Here is a 21,027-nt window from a genome sequence, read left to right on the forward strand (position 1 = left end):
TCTTCCCCTTGAAAGGAATAGCCAAAAGCCTTAGATTTAGAGGACACATCCGCAGACCAAGATTTTAACCATAAGGCTCTGCGCGCTAAAAATAGCAAATCTTGCATTCTTAGCTGCCAATTTGGCTATCTGAAAGGCAGCATCCGTTACAAAAGAATTGGCCAGCTTAAGAGCCTTAATTCTATCCATAATTTCCTCTAAAGAAGTCTCAGTCTTAAGAGACTCCTCTAAGGCGTCAAACCAAAAGGCAGCCGCAGTTTGTGACTCGTACAATGCAGGCCGTTGGTTGTAAAAGATACCCTTAGTGAACAAATAAAGATCATCCATTATATTAAGCTGAACAGAAAAATGCGAAGCTTGGTCAGCAATACTGAACATAATGAAAAAATCTTTATTTCCTCTAAATATTAATCTTTAGTTCTCTTTTTTTTTTTTTTTTTTTTAAATAATGTGTCCTTAACAAAGAAAAAACCTTTAACTTGCTAAGAAATATAACAGATTTTAAAACTTCTTCACATTCCCTATAAAAAAGTGAACCGTTCCATGAAAAACGAAAAACTCTTCAGTCACCACGCAGCAGCTCTGCTGCGGCTCCTACCTCTCCCCACTGACCAAAATAAGCGAACCTTCATGATGCAAAATCACTTGTGTAAACTATGGAACAAGCAGCCGTAATGACAAGCGGTACAACTGCGCAGCGCGCCAGAACAAAGCCCCGCCCAACGGTAAAGTCAGACCCGGGAAAAAAGTAGGCCAAAGCCACGGACTAAAGTAAAATTTAACCGCTATGGCTCCGCAACTCCCAAAGTCCAGCCTTATCCTCCATAAAAGAGAAAACACATATGCCCAATAATTGTTTCAGCTCTACTAGGCACAATAAACTTACTAGTGTGTCCTGAATACCCATATCTCATTCATATCCCAGAGCTTCTAGGTAACTCAATCATACTAGAGTGTCTGGATAACGCACCATGTCAGATCTCATATTAAGAGCTCATGTCCCCTGAGAAAAAAAGTACAGACCGTTCTGAGAATGTCACTTTTCCATTTTTATTAGTGCAAAAAAACCCAGAAACAGACTGCACTTACCTGCATGCCGAGTAACCAGCATGAGAAACTCAGTGTGTCAGGGGGGTCAAATCTTCCTCCTGAGGTCCCTGTGCGGTCAGAAGGGCTTTAGTTAAATTTCTCTAAAGCCATCACAGAAGAGCAGCATAAATGAGGGAGGTGCAGTGGCAGGTAAAACCTCACCAGTTTCCCAAAACCAAAAGGTTATAAACAACAGATGCTGCTCTAATGAAAAATAGTACATTTTGGCACCATTTAAAAATAATAAACTCTTGATTGAAGAATCTAAACTCACACCTCACTCCTATCTCTAACGCAGGCAAAGAGAATGACTGGAGTGGGAGGGAAGGGAGGAGCTATATATACAGCTCTGCTGTGGAGCTCTTTGCCTCCTCCTGCTGACCAGAAAGGTGATATCCCATAAGGATGAAATCCGTGGACTCGTCGTATCTTGTAAAAGAAATAAAATCTAATTTTTTTTGCGCCAAGTATGACGTTGAGAAAAAATTTTTGTCAACTAAGACGCAGGAAATGACGAACTTGCATCATGGCCGACACACATTCGCACCCCAAAAAAAAAATTTGCGCCAAGAATGACGCAATAAATAAAAAGCATTTTGCGCCCATCGCAAGCCTAATTTGCCCGCAAGTTTTCCAAGAAAAAACCAAGTCAAATTGAAAAAAAAGACTATATCACAGGTAAGAAACTTCCTAAACATGATTCCCATAATGAAACTGCTGGACTGCAAAGGGAAATACATATAGACCTGACTCATGGCAAATATAAGTAAAATACATATATTTTAAAACGTTATATTAATACATAAAGCGCCAAACTGAAAAGGGAGGTAGGAGATGAATCCCAAAGACCGAGAACCTTTGAAAAGATTTCCAGCGAGGAAAACCATAAAAATCAAACAGGCGATACTCCCTTCCACATTCCTCTGACAAACACTGTACTCAGAGAAATTGGGCTTAAAGTGAATGTAAACTTCTGGCTATGTAATCGTCACTACCAATTCACAATCAACTTATCATTTAAAACCGCTATAATTTAAAAAAAAAAAAATTGTTTCATATTAAAATTTATATTAAAACTTAGCTCCGTTTTGTTGGTTAACTCCTCCCATCCTTGACTTCCTGTTTTCAGACTGCATTCCGTATAGAGCGGTGCTCTCACAAACGAGAACTAGATTTGCCGCATCGCGTTTTACACAATGGCTAATATGCGCATGTGTTCTGTGATCCGTTAATCATTATCGGCCAACAAATTTTAATTGCGCCTGCGCCTTTACGCCGTTTATCAGATGAGCTGGTATTGTTTTGCGCATGCGCTAGTCCTGGAAGCGCATTGCTTGTCAATCCGGATTCTGAAGGGAACGCATGCTCAGTGACATCGCGTGACGTTGAAAAAAAAACATAATTTATGCTTACCTGATAAATTTAATTTCTCTTGTGGTGTATCCAGTCCACGGATCTCCATTACTTGTGGGATATTCTCCTTCCCAGGAAGTTGCAAGAGGATCACCCACAGCAGAGCTGCTATATAGCTCCTCCCCTAACTGCCATATCCAGTCATTCGACCGAAAACAGAGCAGAGAAAGGAGAAACCCAGTAGGGTTGCAGTGGTGACTGTAGTTTAAAGTTAAAAAATACCTGCCTTAAAATGACAGGGCGGGCCGTGGGACTGGATACACCACAAGAGAAATAAATTTATCAGGTAAGCATAAATTATATTTTCTCTTGTAAGGTGTATCCAGTCCACGGATCATCCATTACTTGTGGGATACCAATACCAAAGCTAAAGTACACGGATGAAGGGGGGACTAAGGCAGGTACTTAAACGGAAGGTACCACTGCCTGTAAATCCTTTCTCCCCAAAAATAGCCTCCGAAGAAGCAAAAGTATCAAATTTGTAGAATTTTGAAAGGTATGAAGCGAAGACCAAGTCGCCGCCTTGCAAATCTGTTCAACAGAAGCCTCATTTTTAAAGGCCCATGTGGAAGCCACAGCTCTAGTAGAATGAGCCTGTAATCCTTTCTGGAGGCTGCTGGCCAGCCAGTCTCATAAGGCTAAGCTGATTATGCTTCTTAGCCAAAAACGAAAGAGAGGTTGCCGAAGCCTTTTGGCCTCTCCCTCTGTCCAGAGTAGACAACAAACAAAGCAGATGTTTGACGAAAATCTTTAGTAGCTTGTAAATAATACTTTAAAAGCACGAACCACGTCCAAGATTGTGTAATAGACTTTCCTTCTTTGAAGAAGGATTAGGACACAATGATGGAACAACAATCTCCTGATTGATATTCTTATTAGATACCACCTTAGGGTAAAATCCAGGTTTGGTACGCAGAACTACCTTATCTGCATGGAAGATCAGATAAGGAGAATCACATTGTAAGGAAGATAACTCGGAAACTCTATGAGCCGAGGAAATAGCTACCAAAAAAAAGAACTTTCCAAGATAAAAGTTTAATATCTATGGAATGAAGAGGTTCAAACGGAACCCCTTGAAGAACCTTAAGAACCAAATTTAAGCTCCATGGTGGAGCAACAGTTTTAAATACAGGCTTGATTCTAACTAAAGCCTGACAAAATGCCTGAACGTCTGGAACATCCGCCAGACGCTTGTGCAAAAGAATAGACAGAGCAGAAATCTGTCCCTTTAAGGAACTAGCGGACAATCCTTTTTCCAATCCTTCTTGGAGAAAAGATAATATCTTGGAATCCTGACCTTACTCCATGAGTAACCCTTGGATTCACACCAATAAGATATTTACGCCATATCTTATGATAGATTTTCCTGGTGACAGGGTTTCGTGCCTGAATTAAGGTATCAATGACTGACTCGGAGAAGCCACGCTTTGATAAAATCAAAGCGTTCAATCTCCAGGCAGTCAGTCTCAGAGAAAGTAGATTTGGATGGTTGAAAGGACCTTGAAGTAGAAGGTCCTGTCTCAGCGGCAGAGTCCATGGGTGGAAAGGATGACATGTCCACCAGATCCGCATACCAAGTCCTGCGTGGCCACGCAGGCGCTATCAAGATCACTGATGCTCTCTCCTGCTTGATTTTGGCAATCAGACGAGGGAGCAGAGGAAACGGTGGAAACACATAAGCCAGTTTGAAAGACCAAGGTGCTGCTAGAGTATCTATCAGCGTCGCCTTGGGATCCCTGGACCTGGATCCGTAACAAGGAAGTTTGGCGTTTCTGGCGAGACGCCATGAGATCCAGTTCTGGTTTGCCCCAACAATGAATCAATTGTGCAAACCACCTCCGGATGGAGTTCCCACTCCCCCGGATGAAAAGTCTGACGACTAGAAAATCCGCCTCCCAGTTCTCTACACCTGGATATGGATAGCTGATAGGTGGCAAGAGTGAATCTCTGCCCAGCGAATTATCTTTGAGACTTCTAACCAACGCTAGGGAACTCCTTGTTCCCCCTTGATGGTTGATGAAAGCCACAGTCGTGATGTTGTCCGACTGAAATCTGATGAATCCTCATTGTCGCTGAGGCCAAGCCTGAAGAGCATTGAATATCGCTCTCAGTCCAGAATGTTTATTGGAAGGAGTGTCTCTCCTGAGTCCATGATCCCTGAACCTTCAGGGGAGTTCCAGACTGCCCCCCCAGTTCTAGAAGGCTGGCATCTGTCGTTACAATTGTCCAATCTGCCTGCGAAAGGTCATACCTTTGGACAGATGACCCCAGATAGCACCAGAGAAGAGAATCCCTGGTCTCTTTGATCCAGATTTAGTAGAGGGGACAAATCTGTGTAATCCCCATTCCACTGACTGAGCATGCAGAGTTGCAGCGGTCTGAGATGTAGGCGTGCAAACGGCACTATGTCCATTGCCCGCTTACCATTAAGCCGATTACTTCCATACACTGAGCCACGAATGGGCGAGAAATGAATGAAGAACACGGCAGGAATTTAGAAGTTTTGAGAACCTGGATTCTGTCAGGTAAATCCTCATTTCTACAGAATTATTAGAGTTCCAGAAAGGAGACTCTTGTGAGAGGGGATAGAGAACTCTTTTCTTCGTTCACCTTCCACCCATGCGACCTCAGAAATGCCAGAACTATGTCCGTATGAGACTTGGCAATTTTGAAATTTGACCGCCTGTTATCAGGATGTCGTCTAAATAAGAGGCCACTGCTATGCCCCGCGGGTCTTAGGACAGCCAGAAGTGACCCCCGAACCTTTCGTAAAGATTCTTGGGGCTGTAGCTAATCCAAAGGAAGAGCTACAAACTGGTAATGCCTGTCAGGAAAGGCAAACCTGAGAAACCGATGATGATCTTTGTGTATCGGAATGTGAAGATAAGCATCCTTTAAAATCCACTGTAGTCATGTATTGACCCACCTACTGGATCATAGGTAGGATGGTATGAATAGTCTCCATCTTGAATATGGAACTCTGAGGAATTTGTTTAAGACTTTTGATCTAAAATTGTGTGTGAAGGTTCCCTCTTTTTTGGGAACCACAAACAGATTTGAGTAAAATCCCTGTCCCTGTTCCTCCTTTGGAACTGGATGGATCACTCCCATAACTAGAGGGTCTTGAACACAGTGTAAGAATGCCTCTCTCTATCTGGTTTGCAGATAATTGTGAAAGGTGAAATCATACCTTTTGGAGGGGGGAAGCTTTGAAGTCCAGAAGATATCCCTGGGATATAATTTGCAATGCCAAGGGATCCTGGATATCTCTTGCCCAAGCCTGGGCGAAGAGCGAAAAAGTCTGCCCCCTACTAGATCCGTTTACCGGATAGGGGGCCGATCCTTCATGCTGTCCTTAGGCAGGCAGCAGGTTTCTTGGCCTGCTTGCCTTTGTTCCAGGTCTGGTTGGGTTTCCAGACCGACTTGGACTGAGCAAAAGTTCCCTCTTGTTTTGTATTAGAGGAAGTTGATGCCGCACTCGCCTTGAAGTTTCGAAAGGCACGAAAATTAGTCCTGTTTTGGCCCTTGACTTGGACCTATCCTGAGGAAGGGGCATGACCTTTTCCTCCAGTGATATCAGAAATGATCTCCTTCAAACCAGGCCCGAATAGGGTTTGCCCCTTGAAGGGAATGTTAAGCAGCTTAAGACTTTGAAGTAACGTCAGCTGACCATGATTTAAGCCATAGCGCCCTGCGCGCTTGAATAGCAAAACCAGAATTCTTAGCCGTTAGTTTAGTCAAATGAAAATGGGCATCAGAAACAAAAGAATTGGCTAGCTTAAGTGCTCTAAGCTTGTCAAGTATGTCATCCAATGGGGTCTCTACTGTAAAGCCTCTTGCAGTGACTGGGGCAATGCATGCAAGGGGCTGTAGAATAAAACCTTGTTGAATAAACATTTTTTTAAGGTAACCCTCTAACTTTTTATCCATTGGATCTGAGAAAGCACAACTGTCCTTGACAGGAATATAGTTACGCTTAGCTAGGGTAGAAACTGCTCCCTCCACCTTAGGGGACTGTCTGCCATAAAGTCCGGTGTGGTGGGCATCTATCGGAAACATTTTCTTAAAAATAAGGAGGGGGAGAGAACGGTACACCTGGTCTATCCCATTCCTTAGAAAATAATTTCTGTAAACCTTTTAGGTATGGAAAAACATCCGTGCACACCGGCACTGCATAGTATTTATCCAATCTACACAATTTCTCTGGCACTGCAAATTGTATCACAGTCATTCAGAGCAGCTAAAACCTCCCTGAGCAAATACGCGGAGGTGTTCAAGCTTAAATTTAAATGGTAGACATATCAGAATCAGGTTGAATCCTCTTCCCTGAGTCAGAAACATCACCCACAGAAAGAAGCTCTCCTTCCTCAGCTTCTGCATATTGTGAGGGAGTATCAGACATAGCTCTTAAAGCATCAGTATGCTCTGTATTTCTTCTAACTCCAGAGCTGTCTCGCTTTCCTCTAAACCAGGTAGTCTGGATAATAATGCTGACAGTGTATTATCCGATGACCGCCGCCATGTCTTGTAAAGTAGAACGCTATGGGCACACTGGATTGTACTTGGCGCCATTAGAGCGTGAGTCCCATGAGCGGGAGTCAAAGGGTCTGACACGTGGGGCGAGTTAGTCAGCATAAACTTCCCCCTCGTCAGATTCCTCTGGTGATAAATTTTTTAAAGACAGAATATGATCTTTATTGCTTAAAGTGAAATCAGTACATTTGGTACACATTCTAAAGAGGGGGTTCCACCATGGCTTCTAAACATAATGAACACAAGGAGTTTCCTCTATGTCAGACATGTTTAAACAGACTAGCAATGAGACCAGCAAGCTTGGAAAACACTTTAAATCAAGTTAAACAAAGCAAAAAATAAAAACGGTACTGTACCTTTAAGAGAAACAAATTTTGTCAGAATTTGAAAAACAGTGAAAAAAGGCAAGTAAATCAAACAAAATTTTTACAGTGTGTATAATAAGCTAACAGAGATTGCACCAACTTGCAAATGGATGATTAACCCCTTAGTTCAAAAAAACGGATCAAAAAAACAATATAGACATTTTTTAACAGTCACAACAAACTGCCCCAGCTCTGCTGGGGCCCTACCTTCCCCAACAAACGATTTTTGGGAAAGCCTAAGAGCCCTCAGAGAGTCCTACAGCATTCAGGGGACTCTTGGAGGAAGCTGATGTCTCATGTCTGTGAAAGTAACTGCGCAATAAAGCGCTAAAATAGGCCCCTCCCCACTCATGTTAAAACAGTGGAACGGGGGGCCTCAGGAAACTGTTTCTAGGCACATTAAGCCAGCCATGTGGGAAAAAAACTAGGCCCCAATAAAGGTTTTATCACCAAAGCATATATAAAAATGCTTAAACCTTCCAGCAAATCGTTTTATATTGCAAATTAATAAGAGTATTACCTCTAAAAGTAAGGCATGATACCAGTCGCTATTAAATCACTGTATTCAGGCTTACCTACATAAATCTGGTATCAGCAGCATTTTCTAGCATTTACATCTCTAGAATTTTTTTTAACTGCACATACCTCATAGCAGGATAACCTGCACGCCATTCCCCAGCTGAAGTTACCTCTCTCTCAGTTATGTGTGAGAACAGCAATGGATCTTAGTTACAACCTGCTAAGATCATACAAATCACAGGCAGATTCTTCTCTATTTTCTGCCTGGGACAAAATAGTACAACTCCGGTACCATTTAAAAATAACAAGACTTTTGATTGAAGAAAAAAACAACTACATTTTCCCCACTTCTCTCTTACTACCTCCATGCTGTGTTGAGAGTTGCAAGAGAATGACTGGATATGGCAGTTAGGGGAGGAGCTATATAGCAGCATCTGCTGTGGGTGATCCTCTTGCAACTTCCTGTTGGGAAGGAGAATATCCCACAAGTAATGGATGATCCGTGGACTCGATACACCTTACAAGAGAAAAGGGGCTAGATTATTAGTTATAGGAACTGTCAATCACCTAAGAAATTGCGGGAGATACATAGCGGGCAGAGGAATATAGTAATAAAATATTGGTAAATACCTTTCTATTCGGTTTTGTGCTGCAATAATAAAAAAACGATGACATGATACACATGATGATTAGAGGTAAACGTGAGTTAGATTCTCTTTAAGAATGATTAGAAGCGCTTATCACAGAATAAATCATAAAAATCAAGTACAAACTTACTTCACCACCTCATAGGAGGCAAAATTTGTAAAACTGAATTGTGGGTGTGGTGAGGGGTGTATTTATAGGCATTTTGAGGTTTGGGAAACTTTGCCCCTCCTGGTAGGATTGTATATCCCATACGTCACTAGCTCATGGGACTCTTGCCAATTACATGAAAGAAAATACGCTATTTTCTATATTAATGTATTTACAATTACAAAAGTATAAGACATTAAGAATTACACTGATATGTATATTTAACAAAATTGTGTTCTGAAAATCAGTTAACCCCTATAGAGATGTTCAATGATGCTCTATAACAAGGAAATATTTAAGAATATGTTTTTCATGCTCGTTACCTCTACTATGCTCGTTAAGGTTTTAAAGTGGGAAAAAACACCATGTTTTTTTTCTCTTTAATTGAGCCTCTAAAAAGTAGGACCTTAGCACAGATATACTCAACATGTTTCCATTGTATTTTTCAAATTTTAACTAAGGGCCAATTTCTATACTTACTTCTCAGGAACATCCTGCTGTGTAGATTGCTGATTGGGCTCCCTTCAAACGACAGGCTGATTCCCCTACAGATCGATCACTAGGGTGGGAGGATTCTGTGTCTGGCAACTGCTCTGAATCCCGAAGGTGTAGGCAGCAGAGTTATTCCCAACAGGCACTGATAGAGATGATGGTAGCAAAGGAGTAGTACCTGTTCCATTGGGAGTAGAGTTGAAGGGAAGGTTGTGTGCACAGGAAGGGCTGGGGAATGCCTTGTACAATAGGGGTGCTTGGCCTTTGGGTTGGTAACAACAAGCTGTGTCCAGCTGAGGGTAGACAGGTAAGGAGCTGCATAAAGTAAAACAAAGTTTTGTTAAAACGCAATGACAGGCTAATCCGACTCGCCCCACTTAAGAGTTTCAAAACATTAAAGAACAGAAGAACTGACTACATAAATGCATAATAAAGTAGCACAGAAAAACTGGTATCAAAACCACAGTGCATCCTGAGAAAAGTTTCCTTACACAAGAAACTAAGAAAATATACTACTCATATTGAATATCAGAGTAAGTGCTATTTGCTATTACATTGTCTTTTAATTATACTTTTGTTATGCAATTCTACTGTATTAAAAGGTCCTTTAACCCCTAATGACCGAGGGACGTGCAGGGTACGTCCTCTTGAAAAAGTCACTTAACCGACCAAGGGACGTACCCTGCACGTCCTCGGTTTGGAAAGCAGCTGGAAGCGATCCTGATCCTCTTCCAGCTGCTTTTCCGGTTATTGCAGGATGCCTCGATATCGAGGCATCCTGCAATAACATTTTTACCCCCTCCGGTGCAGAGAGAGCCACTCTGTGGCCCTCTCTGCACCGGACATCGATGGCCTCATTCGTTGGTGGGTGGGAGCTAAAGTGGGAGGCGGGTGGCGGCCATCGATGGCTTCTTAGTCAGAGATGGGGGCGGGATCGGGATCGCCGGTGGCACACATGCACGGGGGGGGCGGCGGAGCGGTGTGCACGGGGGAGGGAGCAGGTGGGAATCGCTTACACTACAGAAACTCTTTTCTTATTATGGGGAGAAAGGAGGGATAAAATCCCTGATAAGTCATCTAAGGGATCTGGGAGGGGGGGTGGGGGGAAGCTACACTGCAGAAAAAAAAAACAAACATTTTTATATGCAAACTGGGTACTGGCAGACAGCTGCCATACCCAAGAAGGCCCCCAATAAGGCAGAGGGGAGGGTTAGAGAGCTGTTTTGGGGGGGATCAGGTGAGGTTGGGGGCTAAGGGGGGGAGGGGGGGATCTTACACAGCAGCATATGTAAATATGCTTTTTTTTAAAAAAAAGGATACCTTTTATTTTAGTACTGCAGACTTTCTGCCAGTACTTAAGATGGCAGGGACAATTGTGGGGTGGGGGAGGGAAGAGAGCTCTTTGGGAGGGATCAGGGGGTCTGATGTGTCAGATGGGAAGCTGATCTCTACACTAAAGCTAAAATTAACCCTGCAAATTCCCTACAAGCTACCTAATTAAAATGAATTAACCCCTTCACTGCTGGGCATAATTCATGTGTTGTGCGCAGTGGCATTTAGCGGCCTTCTAATTACCAAAAAGCAACACCAAAGCCATATATGACTGCTATTTCTGAACAAAGGAGAACCCAGAGAAGCATTACAAACCATTTGTGCCATAACTGCACAAGCGGTTTGTAAATAATTTCAGTGAGAAACCTAAAGTTTGTTGAAAAAGTTGACTTTTTTTATTTAATCGCATTTGGCGGTGAAATGGTGGCATGAAATATACCAAAATGTGCCTAGATCAATACTTGGGGGTTGTCTACTACACTAAAGCTAAAATTAACCCTACAAGCTCCCTAATTAACCCCTGCACTGCTGAGCATAATACACGTGTGGTGCGCAGCGGCATTTAGCGGCCTTCTAATTAGCAAAAAGCAACGCCAAAGTCATATATGTCTGCTATTTCTGAACAAATGGGATCCCAGAGAAGCATTTACAACCATTTGTGCCATAATTGCACAAAATGTTTGTAAATGATTTCAGTGAGAAACCTACAATTTTGACAAATTTAAAGTTTTTTTTTAATTTGATCGCATTTGGCGGTGAAATGGTGGCATGAAATATACCAAAATGGGCCTAGATCATTATTTTGGTTTATCTACTACTCTAAAGCTAAAATTACCCCAAAAAGCTCCCTACATGCTCCCTTATTAACCCCTTCCCTGCTGGGCATAATACACGTGTGGTGCGCAGTGGCATTTAGCGGCCTTCTAATTACCAAAAAGCAACGTCAAAGCCATATATGTCTGCTATTTCTGAACAAAGGGGATCCCAGAGAAAAATTTACAACCATTTATGCCATAATTGCACAAGCTGTTTGTAAATAATTTCAGTGAGAAACCTAAAGTTTGTGAAAAAATTTGTGAAAAAGTGAACAATTTGTTTTATTTGATCGCATTTGCTGGTGAAATGGTGGCATGAAATATACCAAAATGGGCCTAGATCAATACTTTGGAATGTCTTCTAAAAAAAAATATATACATGTCAATGGATATTCAGGGATTCCTGAAAGATATCAGTGTTCCAATGAAACTAGCGCTAATTTTGAAAAAAAAAGTGGTTTGGAAATAGCAAAGTGCTACTTATATTTATGGCCCCATAACTTGCAAAAAAAGCAAAGAACATGTAAACATTGGGTATTTCTAAACTCAGGACTTTAAACTTTACAATCACTTATGTCTACTGGATTTGATCTAGCCTTATGTTATGTTACCAAATATGTCCATACAAATGCCTGACAATACTAACTATCCTTGCATTAAAAGACATGCCCATCCAGTTAGTGACTCACCAAGATGCTGACGGCAAGTTTGAGAGTAGAGCCTTAATCGTGCCTGATTATCCATCTCCTCCATGGGAGACTCCTCAGAAGACATCTCTGCTCCAGATGGGCTGATCTTCATAATCCCATCAGATAACACTTTACAAATGGGTCTGTGTTGGCCGAGACGACACATCTGAAGAACAGATAAGTATTTGTTACAAACACAGACAATAAGATTTTATACTCAAACCAAATTCTTCACACTGCCTTCTTGGAGCAGGTAGAAGCAACCTCAAAAAGCCATCAGGGCACCCCACTTTCTACATAAACCCCCCTCTGCTTTACCAGACTGTTTAAATATAGCTAAGTTGGACCTATTAGGCCAAATATGAAAATGGGGATTATACTATAGATATACACCTGTGTGAAGAAACTAAAGAGTATACATTTTACTCACACTCTAGTAATGGCATGTTCAGGACAAGTTGGGTCTGTACTAAAACTGCATAAGTGAAGGTATTGGAAGGGGTGTGGGTAAGACACCCGAGTTCGCACTTATAAAAGCTACACAATTCAAGGTTATCTTTGTAAGTTCGAAATACTAAAATACATTTAACTACACATTTGACATTTAAAGGGACACTCAAGTCAAAATTAAAAACTTTCATGATTCAGATAGAACACACAATTTACTTCCATTAACAAAATGTGCATAGACTTTTTATATTTACACTTTTTAAGTCACCAGCTCCTAATAAGCATGTTGAAGAATTCACAGAATATACGTAATATGCATTAGTTATTGGCTAATCAATGTCACATCATTCAGGATGAGTGAAAATAGACATAACTTTGAAATTTGTCAGAAAAAAAAAAATCTACTACTCATTTGAAGTTCAGACTAAGTGTTATTGCATTGTCTTTTTATCATGCATTTGTTTATTATGCAAATCTACTGCATTTACTGGTCCTTTATACATGTCAACTTTTCTAATGAGAAACACTACATATTTTTATGTAAAAGGTGTTAAAATGTAATTGTGAAAAGGGGATTATCTATCTTTTTAAACAAACAGTTTCAAGTAGACTGTCCTTTTATTACCCATTCCCCATTTTTGCATAACCAACACTGTTATACATTAATAGACTTTTTACCTCTGATTACCTTGTATCTAAGCCTCTGTAGACTGTCCCCTTATCTCAGTAATTTTTTAAAACTAACATTTCAATTAGTGCTGACTCATGCATAGCTCTACGAGAGTAAGCACAATGTTATCATATACATGAACTAGCACTGTCTAGCTGGGAAAAGCGTATAAAATGCACTGAGAAAAAAGGCAGCGTTCAAGGGCATAGAAATCAGCCTACCTAGGTATAGCCTTCAACACAGAATACCAAGAGAACAAAGCTAATTTGATAAAAGTAAATTGGAAAGTTGTTTAAAATTGTATACCCTATCTAAATCATGACAAGTTTAATTTCGACTTGACTGTCCCTTTAAATTGATTTGAAAGAGCATTACATTTTAAACAATTTTTAACGTACGTCTATAACCAATTTTCCTTAGTTCTCTTTTTAAACAGTAATCTGAGGTGATCTTAGGAGCGTGCACATTTAACTGTAAAAGCGAATGTAAACTTTCACCTTTGTATAAACAGATCCGAAATGTTAGCAATATTTTAGATGGTGTTTAATTCACATTGTTAGCTCACAAAAAATATATACTTTTGAAGTGGGCGGCCGGAGCGCACGGAATTTGAATTTCAGCGCTTAAAAAGTAAGTTAATTTAAGTGTACCTTAATTAAAACTGATTAAATTTCATCTAAAAAATTGCTAACATTCCAGATATGTTTATAAAAAGGGGAAGGTACATTTAGCCACCAGTCAGCAAGCGCTACCCAAATACTGAACCAAAAATCGGCAAGCTCCAAACCTTACATTCCTGCTTTTTCAAATAAAGATAGCAAAGAACAAAGAAAAATTAATAGGAGTAAATTAGAAAGTTGCTTCAAATTACATGCTATATCTGAATCATGAAAGAAAAAAAACATAATTCATGCTTACCAGATAAATTCCTTTCCTTCCTGGCAGGGAGAGTCCACTACTTCATTCCATACTGTTGAGGAATACAACACCTGGCCACCAGGAGGAGGCAAAGAAAGCCCAGCCAAAGCCTTAAAGGGACATGAAACCCAAATTTTTTCTTTTATGATTTAGAAAGAGCATGCAATTTTAAACAACTTTCTAATTTGCTTTATTATCTTGATATACTGTGCTGAAAAGCATATCTAGATATGCTCAGTAGCTGCCGATTGGTTGCTGTACAACTAGCAAACTAGATAATAGAAGTCAATTGGAATGTTGTTTAAAATTGTATTCTCTACTTGAATCATGAAAGAAGATGTTTGGGTTTAGTGCCCCTTTAAATATCCCTCCCACTTCCCCGATCCCCCAGTCATTCTGCTAAGGGAGCAAGGAAAAGTAGGAGAAACAGCAGGGTATAAAGATGCCTGAAAAAAATATTAAAAAAGGGAGCCGTCCATCAAAACAAATTACGGGCGGGGTCGTGGACTCTCCCTGCCAGGAAGGAAAGGAATTTATCTGGTAAGCATAAATTATGTTTTCCTTCCATAAGGCAGAGAGAGTCCACAACTTCATTCCTTACTGTTGGGAAAACTATACCCAAGCTCTAGAGGACACTGACTGAATAACGGGAGGGAACAAGAAAGAGTCGGACCCAAAAAGGAGGGCACCACAGCCTGCAAAACTTTTCTCCCGAAAGCTGCTTCAGCCGAAGCAAACACATCAAACTTGTAAAATTTTGAAAAAGTGTGTAAGGAGGACCAGGTAGCCGCCTTACAAATCTGATCCATTGAGGCTTCGTTCTTAAAAGCCCAAGAGGAAGCCACTGCTCTAGTGGAATGAGTCGTTATCCTCTCAGGAGGCTGTTGTCCCGCTGTCTCATAAGCTAAGCGGATGACACTCCTAAACCAGAAAGATAGAGAAGTCACAGTAGCCTTCTGCCCCTTACGCTTCCCTGTATAGATGACAAATAGGAAGATTGTCTGAATTCCTTAGTAGCCTGAAGATAGAACTTCAAGGCACGAACCACATCTAGATTGTGAAGCAAACGTTCCTTTGCTGAAGGAGGATTAGGACACAAGGAAGGAACAACAATTTCTTGATTAATGTTACGATACGACACCACCTTAGGGAGGAACCCTAGATAAGTGCATAAAACCGCATTATCCTCATGAAAAACCAGATAAGGTGGGTCACATTGCAAAGCAGAAATCTCAGAAACACTACACGCAGAGGCAATAGCAAACAAAAAAAGAACATTCCAAAATAACAATTTAATGTCAACAGTATGCATAGGCTCAAACGAAGCCTGCTGCAAAACACTAAGAACAAGATTGAGGCTCCAGGGCAGAGACCCAGATCTAAACACAGGTCTAATCCTAGCCAGAGCCTTAAAGGACTGCACATCCGGAAGTTCGGCCAATCTTTTGTGCAGTAACACCGACAGGGAACTAGCAGAAAAACCCTTCTCCAGGCCATCCTGGAGAAAAGCTAAAATTCTGGCAACCTTAACCTTATGCCAGGAAAAGCCACGCTCTTCACACCAGTATGTCCTTCACACTTTATGGTAGATATGACTAGTAACTGGTTTACGAGCTTGAACCAGTGTCGATAACACTCTCAGAAAACCCTCTCTTGGCTAAGACTAAGCATTCAATCTCCACGCAGTCAGCCTCAGAGAAACTAGATTTTGATGAACAAAGGGACCCTGTATCAGCAGATCTCTGCGACAAGGTAACCTCCACTGAGGAAATGAAGACATCCCCACCAGGTTTACAAACAAAGTCCTGCACGGTCACGATGGAGAAACCAGAATCACTGATGCTCGCTCCTGCTTGATGCGAGCCACCACACGAGGGAGAAGCGGTAAAAGAGGAAAAAGATATATGAGCCTGAACCTCCATGGTACCGATATGCCATCTATCAGTTCCGTCTAAGGATCGCTCAACCTTGATCCATACCTGGGTAGCTTGGTATTGAGGTGGGATGCCATGAGATCTATCTCCGGCCTGCCACTTGCAGCATACCTCTGCAAACACCTCGGGGTGGAGAGTCCATTCCCCTGGGTGAAAGGATTGCCTGCTGAGGAAGTCTGCTTCCCAGTTGTCCATACCCGGAATGTGGATCACCGACAGCGTACATCTGTGAGTCTCCGCCCACTCTAGTATCTGAGATACATCTCTCATCGCCAAGGAACTTCTCGTTCCCCCCTGATGGTTGATGTAGGCAACCAAGGTTATATTGCCTGATTGGAATCTGATAAACTGGGCGAACCAAAAGGGGCCAAGACTTCAAGGCATTGAAGATTGCCCGGAGTGCCAAAATATTGATTGGGAGAACTCCTGAGTCCATAAACCTTGTGCCTTCTTGGCACCCCAAACGGCTCCTCAGCTGGAAAGGCTTGTGTCTGTAGTCACAATCTCCCACAACGGTCTCAAAAAGAACGTGCCTTGGGACAGATGATCTGGACAGAGCCACCAGTAGAGCGAGTCTCACGACAGAATGTCCAGCAAAATCTGTTGAGACAGATCTGAATGGTGGCCATTCCATTGTCTCAGCATGCATAGTTGTAAGGGTCTGAGATGGATCTGGCAAAAGGAATGATGTCCATGCAGGACACCATGAGTCCGATAACATCCATACACTGAGCCACTGAGAGACTTAAGGAGGCCTGGAGGGCAAGACATGCAGTAGTTATCTCGCAACATCTCTGATCTGTGAGGAATATTCTCATGGATATGGAGTCTATTATAGTTCCCAGGAAATTCACCCTTGTGTCGTGGAGTAAGAGAACTCTTTTCCAAGTTTAGCCTCCATCCATGTGATCGAAGAAGACTGAGAAGAGACTCCGAATGTTCTTCCACTAGACATAAAAATGGTGCCTGTACCAAGATATCATCCACGTAAGGTGCTACTGCAATACTTCTTGTTCTGGCAACGGCTAGAAGAGCCCCGAGAACCTTAGTAAATATCCTTGGAGCAGTAGCTAGGCCAAACGGAAGAGCTATGAACTAGAAGTGCTGGTCCAGAAAAGCAAACCTCAGGAACTGAAAATGTTACCTGTGAATCAGAACATGAAGGTATGCATCCTTCAGGTCTATTGTGTTCATAAACTGTCCTTCCTGAACCAGAGGAAGGATTGACCGTATTGTCCCCATCTTGAAAGAGAAAACGCTCTTGATTTAGGCACTTTAGGTCCAGAATAGGACACTTAAGTTCCCTCCTTCTTTGGAACCACAAAAAGGTTTGAATAAAACCCCAAACCTCTTTCTGCTGTTGGTACCGGGACAATTACTCCTAGAGAGGAAAGATCCCATACACAACCTAAGAAAGTAGCCCTCTTTTCTGGTCTTGTGGAAAGACTGGAGAGTAGGAATCTGCCCCTGGGCCAGTGGCGTCACTAGGGTTGGTGTCACCCGGTGCGGTAAGTCATGGTGTCACCCCCCCCCCCAGAAAGCAGACACACACAAAAAACACAGGCAAACACACATACAAACACTCAGACACACTTAAAAACATACTCAGATGCACACACAAACACTCGGAAACACACTCAGACACACACACAAAAACACACCACACAAAAAACACTGAGACACACAAAAACTCAGACACACACATACAAAATATGTAAACTGCACTGCATTAATTATGAAGCTCATGCCTAAAGCTGCTCCCTGGCTCAGCAGAACATCAAATGAAAGATAAACAGAGCACTCTAAAATAAATCACTGAAGAAAAGGTTTAGGCGCACAAACTATGAAAATTCTGCTCTCTGACTCTGTTCCAAGTCTGTCAGTGCACAGCCCTGGGCCGCATGTCACTGAGCAGTGAGCACAGATAGGCAGGCAGGTTTAGGCTAGCAGAGCAACTTTGCAAGCCCCACGGCACACCCACAACATTCATAGTGAAATTGGGCAGGGGAGGAGCAAAGTACAAACAAGCAAAAGCAGCCGGGAAAACTATTTGTTGAAATTGCAGCACTGGCTCAAGGGGCAAAAAAAATTGTGTGTCTACAACTTCCCCAGTCCCACTAATGTTCACAAATGCCAGCCTCTAATAAAAGAATCTATGCATCTCAACATTGTATTTCTTTGAATTTCAATAAAATTTAAAAAAAAATTAAAAATATTTTTTTATTTTTTTTGGTGTCACCCCCTGGAGGGTGTCAACCGGGTGCGGCCCGCCCCCCCCCCCCCCTAGTGACGCCACTGCCCTGGGCGGATGAGACTTGAATCCAATCCTGTATCCTTGAGATACAACCTCCAGGACCCAAGGATCCTGTACATCCTGGAACCAAGCGCCTGAAAAAAACATAATTTATGTAAGAATTTACCTGATAAATTCAATTCTTTCATGTTGACAAGAGTCCATGAGCTAGTGATGTATGGGATATACAATCCTACCAGAAGGGGCAAAGTTTCCCAAACCTCAAAATGCCTACAAATACACCCCTCACCACACCCACAATTCAGTTTAAAGAATAGCCAAGAAGTGGTGTGATAAAGAAAGGAGCAAAAAGCATAAACAAAGGAATTGGAAAAAGTGTGCTTTATACAAAAATATCATAACCACCATAAAAAGGGTGGGCCTCATGGACTCTTGCCAATATGAAATAAATAAATTTATCAGGTAAATTCTTACATAAATTATGTTTTCTTTCATGTAATTGGCTAGAGTTCATGAGCTAGTGACGTATGGGATAGCAATACCCAAGATGTGGAACTCCACGCAAGAGTCACTAGAGAGGGAGGGATAAAGAATAAAGACAGCCAATTCTGCTAAAAAAATAATCCACAACCCAAATCATAAGTTTTAATCTTATAATGGAAAAGAAAAAAAACCTGAAATTATAAGCAGAAGAATCAAACTGAAAAAGCTGCCTGAAGAACTTTTCTACCAAAAACTGCTTCTGAAAAAGAAAAAACATCAAAATGGTAGAATTTAGTAAATGTATGCAAAGAAGACCAAGTTGCTGCTTTGCAAATCTGATCAACTGAAGCTTCATTCTTAAAAGCCCAGGAAGTGGAAACTGACCTAGTAGAATGAGCTGTAATCCTCTGAGGCGGGGATTTACCCGACTCCAAATAAGCGTGATGAATCAAAAGCTTTAACCAAGATGCCAAAGAAATGGCAGAAGCCTTCTGACCTTTCCTAGAACCAGAAAAGAGAACAAAGAGACTAGAAGTCTTCCTGAAAACTTTAGTAGCTTCAACATAATACTTCAAAGCTCTCACCACATCCAAAGAATGTAAAGATCTTTCCAAAGAATTCTTAGGATGGGGACACAAAGAAGGGACAACAATTTCCCTACTAATGTTGTTGAAATTCACAACTTTAGGTAAGAATTTAAATGAATTCCGCAAAACTGCCTTATCCTGATGAAAAATCAGAAAAGGAGACCCACAAGAAAGAACAGATAATTCAGAAACTCTTCTAGCAGAAGAGATGGCCAAAAGAAACAACACTTTCCAAGAAAGCAATTTAATGTCCAAAGAATGCATAGGCTCAAACGGAAGAGCCTGTAAATCCTTTAAAACCAAATTAAGACTCCAAGTAGGAGAGATTGATTTAATGACAGGCTTGATACGAACCAAAGCCTGTACAAAACAATGAATATCAGGGAGTTTAGCATTTTTTCTGTGGAATAAAACAGAAAGAGCAGAGATTTGTCCTTTCAAAGAAATTGCAGACAAACCCTTATCCAAACCATCCTGAAGAAACAGTAAAATTCTAGGAATTCTAAAAGAATGCCAAGAGAATTTATGAGAAGAACACCATGAAATGTAAGTCTTCCAAACTCGATAATAAATCTTCCTAGAAACAGATTTACGAGCCTGCAACATAGTATTAATCACTGAGTCAGAGAAACCTCTATGACTAAGCACTAAGCGTTCAATTTCCATACCTTCAAATGTAATGATTTGAGATCCTGATGGAAAAACGGACCTTGAGATAGAAGGTCTGGCCTTAGTGGAAGTGGCCATGGTTGGCAACTGGACATCCGAACAAGATCCGCATACCAAAACCTGTGAGCCCATGCTGGAGCCACCAGCAGCACAAACGATTGTTCCATGATGATCTTGGAAATCACTCTTGGAAGAAGAACTAGAGGCGGAAAAATATAGGCAGGTTGATAACTCCAGGGAAGTGTCAATGCATCCACTGCTTCCGCCTGAGGATCCCTGGACCTGGACAGGTACCTGGGAAGTTTCTCGTTTAGATAAGATGCCATCAGATCTATATCTGGAAGCCCCCACATCTGAACAATTTGAAAAAACATCTGGGTGAAGAGACCACTCTCCCGGATGTAAAGTTTGACGACTGAGATAATCCGCTTCCCAATTGTCTATACTTGGGATATCGACCGCAGAAATTAGACAGGAGCTGGATTCTGCCCAAACAAGTATCCGGGATACTTCTTTCATAGCCTGAGGACTGAGTCCCACCCTGATTATTGACATATGCCACAGTTGTGATATTGTCTGTCTGAAAACAAATAAATTTGTTCTCTTCAATAGAGGCCAAAACTGAAGAGCTCTGAGAATCGCACAGAGTTCCAAAATATTGATTGGTAATCTTGCCTCTTGAGATTTCCAAACCCCCTGTGCTGTCAGAGATCCCCAGACAGCTCCCCAACCTGAAAGACTTGCATCTGTTGTGATCACAGTCCAGGTTGGACGAACAAAAGAGGCCCCTTGAACTATATGATGGTGATCTAACCACCAAGTCAGAGATAGTCGAACATTGGGATTTAAGGATATTAATTGTGATATCCTTGTATAATTCCTGCACTATTGGTTCAGCATACAAAGCTGAAGAGGTCTCATGTGAAAACGAGCAAAGGGGATCGCGTCCGATGCTGCAGTCATGAGACCTAAAACCTCCATGCACATAGCTACTGACGGGAATGACAGACTGAAGGTTCC

At 41.6% G+C, this 21,027-nt stretch overlaps 1 protein-coding gene across 1 annotated transcript in view; it reads right to left on the reverse strand.

Annotated features, from left to right (window-relative positions):
• Positions 1 to 21,027, reverse strand: part of MED13L (mediator complex subunit 13L) — a 944,653-nt gene that overhangs the window by 84,150 nt on the left and 839,476 nt on the right. Inside the window, 3 exon segments of the mRNA XM_053702159.1 lie at positions 9,195 to 9,504; positions 9,507 to 9,521; positions 12,043 to 12,208. Coding sequence (XP_053558134.1) covers positions 9,195 to 9,504; positions 9,507 to 9,521; positions 12,043 to 12,208 — 491 coding nt within the window.

Source organism: Bombina bombina, chromosome 2 (genome assembly GCF_027579735.1).
Source record: "Bombina bombina isolate aBomBom1 chromosome 2, aBomBom1.pri, whole genome shotgun sequence".
Classification (NCBI taxonomy): Eukaryota; Metazoa; Chordata; class Amphibia; order Anura; family Bombinatoridae; genus Bombina; species Bombina bombina.